Here is a 12,301-nt window from a genome sequence, read left to right on the forward strand (position 1 = left end):
TGTGTGTGTGTGTGTGTGTGTGTGTGTGTGTGTGTGTGTATGGGTGTGTGTGGAGAGAGAGAGAGATAAATAGAGACAGAAACATACAGATTTATTATAAAGAATTGGCTCACACAATTATGATGGCTGGCAAATCCTAACATCATCAGGGTGTGTCCACAAGCTGGAGACCCAAGAAAGTTTGTTATATATTTCTAATCCAAAGACCAGTGAGCTTGAAGCCCAGGAAAAGCCAGTGTTTCAATTTGAGTGCAAAGGCAAGAAAAAGCCAGTGTTCCAGTTTAAAGTCAGCCAGTCAAGAGAAATTCTTTCTAGGGGCACCTGGGTGGCTCAGTCAGTTAAGTGTCTGACTTCGGCTCAGGTCATGATCTCACGGTTCATGGGTTTGAGCCCTGCGTCAGGATCTGTGCTGACAGCTAGCTCAGAGCCTGGAGCCTGTTTTCGGATTCTGTGTCTCCTCCTCTCTCTGATCCTCCCCTGCTGACGTTGCCTCTCTCTCTGGCTTTCAAAAATAAATAAAAACATTTAAAATAAAAAGGAGAAATACTTTCTTACTCAGGGAAAGGTCAGCCTTTAGCTCTAAGCATCTTCAACTGAGTGGTAGGGCCCACCAAAATTAGTGAGGACAAGGGGCTTTACTCAGTATACCAATTCAAATGTTTATCTCGCCCAGAAACACCTACCGTATTTTGACTAAATATCTGGACACTTTGTGATTCAACCAAATTGACACATAGAATTAACCATCACAATAAGAAATGCCACATGAAGATCCATTTTCAGATCTTCTAAAGAAGACATGACCAATCCAGAATTGCAGACCTAGATCATACCAGGTTAGAAGACTCAACAGTGTCTCATTTATCTATTGAATTAATTCATTTTAACTGGGACAGAGCTCAACATTCTACTTTGGGTTAGTTTATATTCTGACTTTATCTTAAATTTCAGGAAAATCGAACAGTTGGCAAGCAAACCTTTCATTCAGTTAGTCATCAGGCCATTCAACACTTCTCACAAACTAAGGACTGTGGTAGGACAGAAAGATAAGTAAGGCAAGTTTGCCACACTCACAGACAGAGCAAATATCCCCCCTGTTGGAATTCCTCCTTGAATACATCATCAGTAGGCTTTAAAACTATGTTGTAAATAGAAGATAAACTTTCTCCTCTTTTAACTATGTTCTATTTTGGTGATCTTAAACCTAATTTTACTTTTTCTGACAACGGAAACTTCTTTTTTTCGTACAGAACTGTACATAGAGGCGAACTGGGTGGCCCTATCAGTTAAGCATCCATTTCTTGGTTTTGGCTCAGGTCATGATCTCAGAGTTTCGTGAGTTCAAGCCCCGCATTGGGCTCTGTGCTGGCAGTGCAGAGCCTGCTTGGTATTCTCTCTCTCTTTCTATACCCCTTCCCTGCTCATGTTGTTTCTGTTTCTCTCAAAAATAAGTAAAATTTAAAAAAAAAAAAAGAACCATCCATGGAATTTCAGTATTAATCCAAAAATTCAGTTGGAGCTGGTGGTTGGCTGGAATAAGGAAAATGTCCTGATGCCTGTTCATGTACTTAACTTCCCTTTTGCCAGCACCCTCCCCTGTCCCTCTAGGGAAAGAAGTTTAAAAACTATTCATCTATTTACGATTCCTTCCACTGTTTTATGAATTATATGTAAAAACTTTAAATCCAGTTTGGCTATTTTTCTTCAGGTTTCCCTGGGACTCATTTTGTATTCAATTATTTCCCTGCATTCTTCAAAGTTGTTTGTTTGTTTTTAATCTCATTTTTCTCTGTACGTTATTCAATAGTCTGGTGTTTCAAATATGCTATATGCTTAGTAGCGTGTTTCTTTATGGAAGGTTTAGAGGATCATAATGACCTCCAGGAACTTGCGATTTTGCTGAAGAGGTAAAGCCTGTATTTTTGAAATATTTAAACAAGGTAAGACAAAAGAAGCCATGTAGACAGAAAGTGCTCCATAAGGTTATTTTCAGAGATTGGCATGAATATTTCATCAAGTATCAAGAATATCACACTTTTACAGTTGGAATGCCAAGATCCAGAGTATAAAGATAGTTCCCAAGTAAGCCTTAGCAATCATCTGTCTCCTTTGAGATTTATTTTATCTGGTTTACCTTTTATTTTTGTAGGTAGCAATGCAAAAGGGAATGGATGGCAGTAAGTGCCAAAAAAATGTTTAATGTGTATGAGGCCTAAGCTTATTAATATTTGAATATTCAGTCTTTTTTTTTCTCCCAACATCTTTTTTGTCTACCTCTTGGACTCTATGAGAGTCCTAGCCTGTCTCTTAGAATATTTTTTTAAGATAGAGCTCTAGTGATAGTAAAGTAATGAATTCATAAAAGATTGTATGTGATTAGGAGAGCAGTGGATTTTCCAGAAAGACATTTTTGCTGTTATTATTGTAAAGTAGCAATCAAAGGAGACAGATTTTAAAAGCAGAAGCTGTTGTTGCTGTGAATAAATGAGAATGTTTATAGATGGCAAAGGAGTATTTTTAAAAAATATTTTCCGTGGATTAAAAATGCATTTACACCACTCATTTCTTTTGCCATTCACACCAAAGGCTGAGGGAAGATGTATAACTATTTAACTGTGATGTCAATGCCAAGATTCCTGCCTAGATAGATGTGGCAGCTTGCAGAGATGACTGTCTATGGGTCTTGAAATATTGGGCACCAGTATGCACTTGAGCACACTTTGAGGGAATATCTGTTACCATGCAGTGCATGCCTAGCAGCTGTACCATTCTAACTAAAAGGTTCAGGTATAACAATACTGAACTATAACTTACCTTTTGTTCAAAGTTCACTTCCAAAGTACATGAAGATTTACAAATGTAGTTCTAGAAGTCAAAGCCCCACTCATTCCAAACCCCACTTATCCAGCCTATTTTCATTAATTATCTTCAATAAATAAGGCACTCTGGTATTTTGTTTGTTTTTCAGTTTAATTTTGTGTGTCTGTGTGTGTTTACACCAAGGACTTACATGGGATGAGGAATAGAGTGGGAATGGGGAGAAGAGTCTAAAAGACTTGGTATTCTAGTGGCTCTGAGACTAACAAGCTGTTTCATTGACATGCTTCCATCTGTGAAACCAGAGGCTTCACATTATTATCTGTACTTCCTTCCAACTGTAATGTTCAATGAGTTTGTAGTTAGTTTTTAAAACTATATTAAAAAATATATGTCTGTATTCTGTAACTTGAACAGTCTAATAGGATATTTTGAGAATAAGGACATGCTAATAATCACAACAGAAGAACAGGTGTAAACTGGCACATACACATATGTTCTACCTCTAACATATGTTGGTAAAATGACAAATAACAGGGGAAATCAGGAGCATAAAACATATATACACATACACAGAAGACCTTTATCATCTATGCCCATAAATATTTTGCTTTTAGGAGCTATATTTATGATTCACATATCACTAAGACTTTTTGTCTAGTGCTTAACCAAGCACTGATATATAACTGTCAGTGGATGCTAAGAGGGTGTCATTCCTAGGGAAGATCCATCAACTACTTGGTGGCAGGCCAATTACGTTGGATCTCTTTCAGTTTGGAGAGGATGGCAATTTGTCCTAAGTAGGTAAGACAAAGTTTGGATATGTGTTCGTCTTTCCTGCACACAGGGCCACTGCCGTTACCCACAACTGACAGCTTTCAGAACACCTGGGCCAATGATATGGTGTCCCACACAACATTGTTCCTACCAAAGGATACTTGCTATAACAAAGGAGGTACAACAGTGAGCCTGAAATTACTGCATGCCCCACCACCCCAAAGCCACAAATCTTATACAGTAGTGGAACATTATTAACCATGAAAGGCTCAGCTAAGGCCCCACTTTAGGGGAACAAAACCTTAGGATTGGAGTACTGGCCTCCAGGGTAAAGTTTGTATGCTAAACCAACAGCTGATAGAGGAAGTCACACCCACCATAGGTAGAATACACAGCTTTGGGAAAAAGGGGGGGGGGCCCTTATAGTAATCAATCATGATGCCCACTAGTGGAGTCATGCTTTTTCCCCTACAACCTTAGACTTTGCCAATTATAATCCTAGTTTTTGAGGCATGAGTAGGGGCAGTTCTTTCAGAAACCCTTAAAGAGTCTGGAAACTATGTTTGGTTCATATGTGGTCTATTTACCATGCATTTCTTACTACAATGAGCCAGCAAAGATAGCGAGGGATACTGTACTTATCATCATGAAGAAATAGAGCTGCTGCTTCATAATCTGAGTGAAGAGAAATATCCCTGGCTCTTAGATGTGCTCCATGGCCAGGCATGAATGGGAAATTACAGCAACTATGATTCCTTAAAAGCAAAGAAACTAAGGGCCTAATCACTTGGGACTAATGTCTGGATCACCTCACAAGGCAGCAGCCCTTGAACCAGCTGAAGTTCCAGTGGACTGTGAGGAAAGTCTAGAATGAGTGGTAGATATTGGTGATGAATGTCAACTATGGCCCCAAAGATCACTGGAAGATTGCGTATTATACCTTGGCTCATTACCCTATTTTGGGGAAGTGCTTCTGGCCATCACTTTGAAGGATTATACTTGAACTTCCCTCTTAGAGAAGATATGAGGGATGATGTTGTATAAGCCACATGGATATCAGGAAGTGATGAAAGTGCAAGTTCTATAAGGGGTTGCCTGTCCTGGGCCCAGTTGATGTACTTTTCTATACTGGGCCAACCTTGACCTCTTCTCAAGTTTTGACCATTTGCCCAACAGAGGGCTCCAGATCCTGCCACTGTTGTCACCTTATTTCCTAACACCACCAGCTATATCAGCCTCCCTCAGGGTGCAGATCAGGTGTTAGCATACTCCCAATGACATGTAGATCCAGAATGGCTCTGGTACCTATAACTAGATCTAGGAAAGTTCTATCTCGACTGGGATATTGCTTCCCCGGGGCGGGGGGGGGGGGCGGGCACGCAGAAGAGACAAGTAGAAGTGCAGAGAAGTTTATGTCTCATAGGATGAATCTTTATCAATGAAATGCTACAGAAGGTGGTAAGGAACTGGCATATAAATGTTGCTTCTTCCATCTAATAAACTTTTCCAAGGTGCTTTGGTTCCATATGACTTATCTAGAGCTGTTTCACATTACCAAGTAACCAATCATGTTTTCTTGTGAAGTTCTGCCCAGCTGAGTAAACTTTCACCTTACCTCTGCTTTCTGTTTCTCCTACAGAACTTCTCTTCTTACTCCCTCTTGCTGACCTGAGATTGACTGATCTCAGTATCTGCTTCAAGAGAATCTGGCTTGGGATACAAAGCAGGGTCCTTCAACTCCATAGTTTTGTTCACTGAGTAACAAGTTAAAATATAGTATAAATAACCCTCATCTTCCCAACTGAAAAGTGTCCTTATTTGGGTACACCCAAGTACCTTCTCTCTTAATCTAATGTATTAATGTAGGCAATTTCTTTCATTTTTCTTAAACTTACAACTATTCTCTTACTATGTCCCATTTTGTTTTCTAACTTTTTTATTCCTCTGCTCTGGTTTATTATACCTTTATATTATAGTTCTTCTGTATTTGAGGGTTTTCTTTTCAATGCAGGGAAGCTTTATTTGGTTGGTCTTTTTCCTTTCAGAACGTGTAGCTGTTCAGTGCCAACTTTCAGAAGAAATGAGCAATGAATGTCAGGATTCATCTACAGATTTCTATATATCATTTTTGACATATTGGAGGAGTGTAATAAGTTTTAAACAGCAGAGTATAAACTCCTTTCAGCTTATCTCAAGTCATTCCCCAAGAACACTAAACGTTTATGACCATGGTTTGCCAGGCTTCTCTTAGGGAAGAAGATGTACCCCACCCCAGTATCCTACAATGTGGTCAGCAGCTTCATTACCACCCTGCCTTCCCTCCCTCATTCCCTCTCTTCTCATCTTCTTTCTGTAAGGGCTCAGGGACAACATTAATTGTAAACCCATAATGCATCTATTAATATTAAATGGGAGGACTTAGCTAGCATTTTCATTATAACCATATACTGAAAAAAAAGTAAGTTTATACATCATACTCACTGTTGATCTTACATCTGACCTAATTGTCCGGATTCTTCTAAACATAGATATCTCAGGCTTTTGGAATTATTTGTTTGTGTTGATTGTTGTTTGGTCCTGAATTTGAATTCATCTAGCCATTTGAGTGCACACAGAGAACTTGACTCTTCAGTTCTTCAGTTTCCCCCCTCAACTTTGGTCATGAACTTTCGTTACTCTCACTGTCTACTAATTGATCACTTCTTCTCCCAGGAATGTGTGATTAAAGCTAATCTATGGAAAAGTTAAGAGTGAGATTAATGTTCCCCAGAATTGTGAAGACAGTAGATACAAGATACAGCACTACTATACTGCATCGCTATTGAAACAAAACAAATGCAGCTACAAACATTTGAAAGCAAGTCACATTTTTGCACCCCATCCATTATTCTTGCGTTTAACAGGATGTTAGAGATTCTACATCTTCTGAATTTATTAGCTTGGTATTTAGCATGTTTCACAGCCAAATAGCAAAGAAGGTTCATTATTGCTGGTTAAATTAGCCTCATGAAAATGTTGTTGGTAAAAGGTTACAGAAATGAATAAGAGATCTAACCAAGCAGCATATTAGACTATTTATCATTATAATTTAAAAAGGCATTCTGATGATTTGAATTAACTTGGCTAAAGGCTAGAGAATTAGATAAAAGGTAATAATTAAAACCTAAATGGTAGCATTAGCTCTTCCTTTTGATAAACAAAAGACAAAACATAAATAGTGCCTTTACTTAAATTGTCCTCTTGAGAGAAACGGAGGCCAATAAATCATACCTGATTATACCATTTATGGGCTTTTAAAATATTTTACAGCTATATTATATATAAACTGGGTCACTTGAATATCTTGTGTGTCCTTCAGACCTAGTGAGATAGCCCTTCCCATATTATTTTCTTTTTCTACATTATTTTCTTTTGGATGGCTGAAGCCTAGAATTTAGCTGTTTTTCTATTGAGGTTTTAGTGTTTGTTTTTTAACATTATATACATATATATGTGTATATATATGTATATATGTATATGTATATATATGACAGATAGTTAAGTTTTTGTAATCTTTGTGACACTTTATCAGTGAAAACATTTATTTAACTTGTATTTTTTTTACCTCTTTGACATATAAAACTTACATGTTTGGGTGACCTAAATTACTCATATATTCCTTTATGTTAAAACTATGTGTTTTAATTCCAATGTAGTTAACATATAGTGTTACTTAATTTTAGATATACAATATAATGGTTCAATAATTCCATATATAACTCAGTGCTCATCAGGATAAGTGCTCTTAATTCCCTTTGCCTATTTTACCCATCCCCCTACCCACCTCTTCTCTGATAACCAACCATCCGTTCTCCATGGTTAAGAGTCTGTTTATTGGTCTTTTTTTTCTCTTTATGTGTTTGTTTTGTTTCTTAAATTACATATGTGAGTGAAATCATATGTTATTTGTCTTTCTCTGACTGCCTTATTTCACTAATCATTTTACCCTCTAGATCCATCCATGTTGTTGGAAATGGCAAAATTCCATTATTTTTTATGACTAGTATTTTATTGTATACATGTACTGCCTCTTTATCCATTTATTGATTGATGGAAACTTGGGTTGCTTCTATAATCTGTTTATTGTAAATAATGCTACTATAAACATAGAGGTGCATATATCTCTTCAAATTAGTATTTTTGTATTCTTTGGGTACATATTCAACAGTGCAACTACTGGATCATAGGGTAGTTCTGTTTTTTACTTTTTAGGGATTCTATACTATTTTCCACAGTGGTTTCACCAATTTACATTTCCCTCTGAAATGCAAGAGGGTTCCTTTTTCTCATACCCTCATCAACACTAGTTGTTTCTTGAGCTTTTGATTTTAGCCATTCTGACAGGTGTGAGGTGATAGCTCAGTGTGGTTTTGATTTGCATTTCCCTTATGATGAGTGATATTGAGCATCTTTTCAGGTGTCTGTTGCCTATCTGTATGTCTTCTTTGGAGAAATGTCTATTCATGTCTTCTGCCCATGTTTTAATTGGATTATTTGGTTTTTTGTGGTGTTGAGTTGTATAAACTCTTTATATATTTAGGATACTAACACTTTATTAGATATGTCATTTGCAAATATCTTTTCCTAGTCAGTAGATTTCCTTAGTTTTGTTTGTTGTTTCTTTGGCTATATAGAAAAAAAATTATTTTTGATGTAGTCCCAATAGTTTACAAGAGTTTATTTTTGCTTTTGTTCTTCTCACCTCAGGAGACATATCTAGAAAGATATTTTCATGGCTATGGCTAATGTAAGAAAATCATTTTTTTCTAATGAGTGCATAAAGCTTTCCTGAAATGGATGAAATTTCTTTGTAGTTTGGCAACCTTTATAGTGTTTCTTGTCTGTGGATATAAGATAAAAATTATTATTTTCCCCCTCTTTTCCATTCTTAACAGAAACCAGGAGCTAAAGGAACTTGGCGAGCTTTCTCCACACTGGGACAATCTACGGAAAAATGTCCTTACTCACTGTGATCAAATGGTGAATATGTACCAAGATATTCTGACAGAACTTAGCAAGGAAACAGGTATGAAAGCAAAAACTTTTTACATATTCAAACTACATTTCATGCATGTTAGGTGAAAATAATAATAAGTGTTGTTTTGGATATAGAAGAGCCAAAATGAAAAAAAAAAAACCAACAACTTTTATTTCTAACCCTACCATCTTGGCATGATAGAACAGGAAGAAACAAATTGCACTATTTTATCTCATGGTATTAATATAAGAATAACTGAGAATTTTTAATTGAATTTATGTGAAGAAAAGCAGCTTTTACAGGATATGTTTTCCTTTCTGAAATCCTTATAACATTTTTCCATTTCAAGCATACTTTTCAACATACATGCATACACACACATTTATTATTTACTTCCTAATACTCTTCATTTTTTTCCACTTAGGGTCCTCTTTCAAGTCAAGCAGTAGCAAAGGAGAGAAAACATTAGAATTTGTTCCAGTAAATCTACATTTGCAAAGAATGCATGTACACAGCCCTGACTTGAAAGGTAATATATAATATTCTTTTTTTAATGAGCAAATTATGTTCGTGTGTCCTTTTTTAAAAATCTTGGATATTGGCAGAATTTAACATTTCAAAATTATATAAAGATGGAGGTGAAACAATTGAACTTGGTAATGACTCTGATTACTACAAAAGGGGGTATAGCAATTTTGTTACTGTGTTTCTGAACAATACTTTTAGAATGTGGCACCTGAATTGAGTTACAGGTGAATATGCAACGTGTTAGCTTCTTTAAGTTGTACCAATGATGGCTAATAACTGTGCTACTGTTTCAATTAGAAAAATAAATAAATAAAAAGGAAACACAAGATTTATTTATTTTGTTCCCATCTTGAAAAACCAAAGCCCCAAAATAGACTCATAAGCTGTTTTTCTGATTTAGTGGTGACTATCAACAGAATCACCCTCTTCTCTATGAGCAGGGAATTTATCAGAAAGAAGGTGGTAAAGTATTCTACTGTACTCAGCTGTGAGAAACATTTTTTAAGGAAAAGTGTACCGATTTTTACATACATATTTGAATGAGGTTTACAGTGAATATTGCATTGCATTCATTGCCATTCTACATAATTCCTTGCTATTTCTTAGTAAAAAATAGTTTAAAATATTTTCTGAGCTCCCATTTCCTTTAACTTATTGCTATATCAAATTTTATGCATAAGTAGGGTGGCTATCTCCTCTATTCACATATAGCAAAGTCCCATATTATGCTTGTTGGACGGCATCATTGTTAAAGAAGCTCTTCTCCTCTCTTCCCTCTCCAAAGTCTCCCTGTGTAATGATAAATTCTGTAGTCATCCTACCAGGACCCATCTTCCTGGAGCCAAAAGTTACTTTGGATCATCCAGTCCTTCACAATAAGTGTATCAACATGCAAACATACACAGAGATATCTTAAAGATGCATGCTAACACCCTATTTTGTAGCCATTGTCACAATATAGAGGTTCTAGGTTTTGAAAAGTCAAGATCTCTGTTCTGCTTTAGAATCATCTAAAGTTTTACAATCATAAAAATTAACATTTTTTCTGCAATTGTACATACTGATTGTGTATATGTAACCAGCTGATGTGCAAGTTTAAGTGTGGTTATAATCATTATGATGTGTAATGTTAATACCTCTAGTAATGTTTATAAACTAGCTGAAATTTTAACTTGGCTCCTTTTCACCAGAAATTATGTCAGTGAAGGAACTGAAGTACAAATGAGATGGATTGACCAAAAGCATTTAGAAACTCTTTCTTAATTATTGAATATTTACCAGTAGTTTGAACATAACATCCAATGATTTTAAAAATCATTAAAACCAAAGTATCTATGAATAATAAAGAAACTAAAATGCTTAACAGCTATCTGAAAACCAATATAATTTTTATCTAATGACCAATATGAAATCACTCTAATGATACGGTAAAAGTTTATTTAATTTGGAATGAATTTCAGCTCCATTTTTTAATTTTTTTATGTTTTTATTTACTATTGAGACAGAGAGAAACAGAGCATGAGTGGGAGAGGGCAGAGAGAGGAGGGGGGACCCAGAATCTGAAGGAGGCTTCAGGCTCTGAGCTGTCAGCACAGAGCCTGATGCAGGGCCCGAACTCATGAACCGTGAGATCATGTCCTGAGCGAACTTGGTCACTTAACCAACTGAGCCACCCAGGCGCCCCTTTCCCCAACCTGCTCTTCCATTTTTGGTGTATGATGTTAAGTTCATCATTTGCTTTCTAAGCAAGTTGTTCTTTTCCTATTTAAGTGAATTATAGTATGTAAAACACCTAGAATGATCAATAATGGCCGTTATGAAACAGGTAGCATTTGTCCTCACTGGAACAAAATAGATCTTTCAGTCCTTTCAGGGCTGTTAAAAGGAGAAAAGTAGTCAGTGAAGAGCCCATTAAAGGACAATGAAATCTTGAACTGAGAAGTAGCCAGATTTAGAGAAAAGATGAATTTGAGAGGCATTTTGGAAAAATTATCATATGTAAGCACTTAATGATTGATATATGGAAGAAATGAGAGAAGGACAACTTCAGAAGAACTTGGATAGAGAGCTGTATTATCAAACCACATGGCTGGTTGGGGCCCAATTGACATGGATGTTTATTTTATTTTATTTTGATTTATTTTATTTTAACTTTTAATGTTTTTTACTTATTTTTGAGAGTCACAGAGAGAGACCGTGAGCAGGAGAGGGTCAGAGAAAAGAGGGAGACACAGTATCTGAAGACAGGCTCCAGGCTCTGAGCAAGCTGTCAGCACAGAGCCCGATGCGGGGCCCGAACTCCTGAACCATGAGATCATGAACTGAGCTGAAAGTCAGATGCTTAACCCAGGCGTCCCATATATGGATGTATATTTTAATATGCATTCAAATATTTGGCAATGATCCTAACAAACTTCTACCAAACAAAGAAAAAAATGTTATCTACGTGTCCTTTTATTATACTTATTTCTTGAAAACAAAACAAAAACAGAACCATTCATGCTGTTCTTTCCAAGATGCTATCTGAAAAATGGACTAGAGTGACCTAGAAGGAAAACAATGTGTTCAGTTTCTGTTTCTGTAATTTGCAAGGAGGTAACTGGCAACTGAAGAAAATTTCAAAAAGCAACCAAAATTTCTTCTAACTAGTTTGATTTATGATATGTATCAGTTTCTTAGATCTGCTGTAACAGAGTACCACAAACTGGATGGCTTAAAAAAACAAAAGTTTATTGTCTCTCAGTCTGGAGGCCAGAAGTCTGAAATTAAAGTATTGGCTAAGCTAGCGCCCTCTGAAACCTACAGGGTATTCCTCCTTTCCTCCTGCTGGCTTCTGTTGGCTTGCTGGCCGGCTTTGGTTTTCTTTGGTTTATCATTGCATCATACCAATCCTCTGTCGTCACAGTGTTCTCCTGGTCACCTTTACAGCATCTCCTCTGTGTCTGTCCCTGTGTCTAAACCTCCCCTTAAGGACACCACTCACAGTGAATTAGGAGGTACCTAATGGCCTGATTAGACCTCGATTACATCTGTGAAGACCATATTTCCAAATAAGGTCATATTCTAGGATATCTTTCTTGGGGAGTATAAATCAAACCATAATAACAGAATATATAAAGGAATTTCCTATTTGTGATGATAAAAATCAAGTAGTATAGAGAA

At 36.5% G+C, this 12,301-nt stretch overlaps 1 protein-coding gene across 2 annotated transcripts in view; it reads left to right on the forward strand.

The window, feature by feature from the left end:
• Positions 1-12,301, forward strand: part of INPP4B (inositol polyphosphate-4-phosphatase type II B) — a 411,625-nt gene that overhangs the window by 230,644 nt on the left and 168,680 nt on the right. For both annotated transcript variants that reach the window (XM_029940652.1, XM_029940655.1), the window contains 2 exons: positions 8,529-8,659; positions 9,036-9,140. In XM_029940652.1, coding sequence (XP_029796512.1) covers positions 8,529-8,659; positions 9,036-9,140 — 236 coding nt within the window. The remainder of the gene's footprint in view (positions 1-8,528; positions 8,660-9,035; positions 9,141-12,301) is intronic.

Source organism: Suricata suricatta, chromosome 1 (assembly GCF_006229205.1).
Source record: "Suricata suricatta isolate VVHF042 chromosome 1, meerkat_22Aug2017_6uvM2_HiC, whole genome shotgun sequence".
NCBI classification, from domain to species: domain Eukaryota; kingdom Metazoa; phylum Chordata; class Mammalia; order Carnivora; family Herpestidae; genus Suricata; species Suricata suricatta.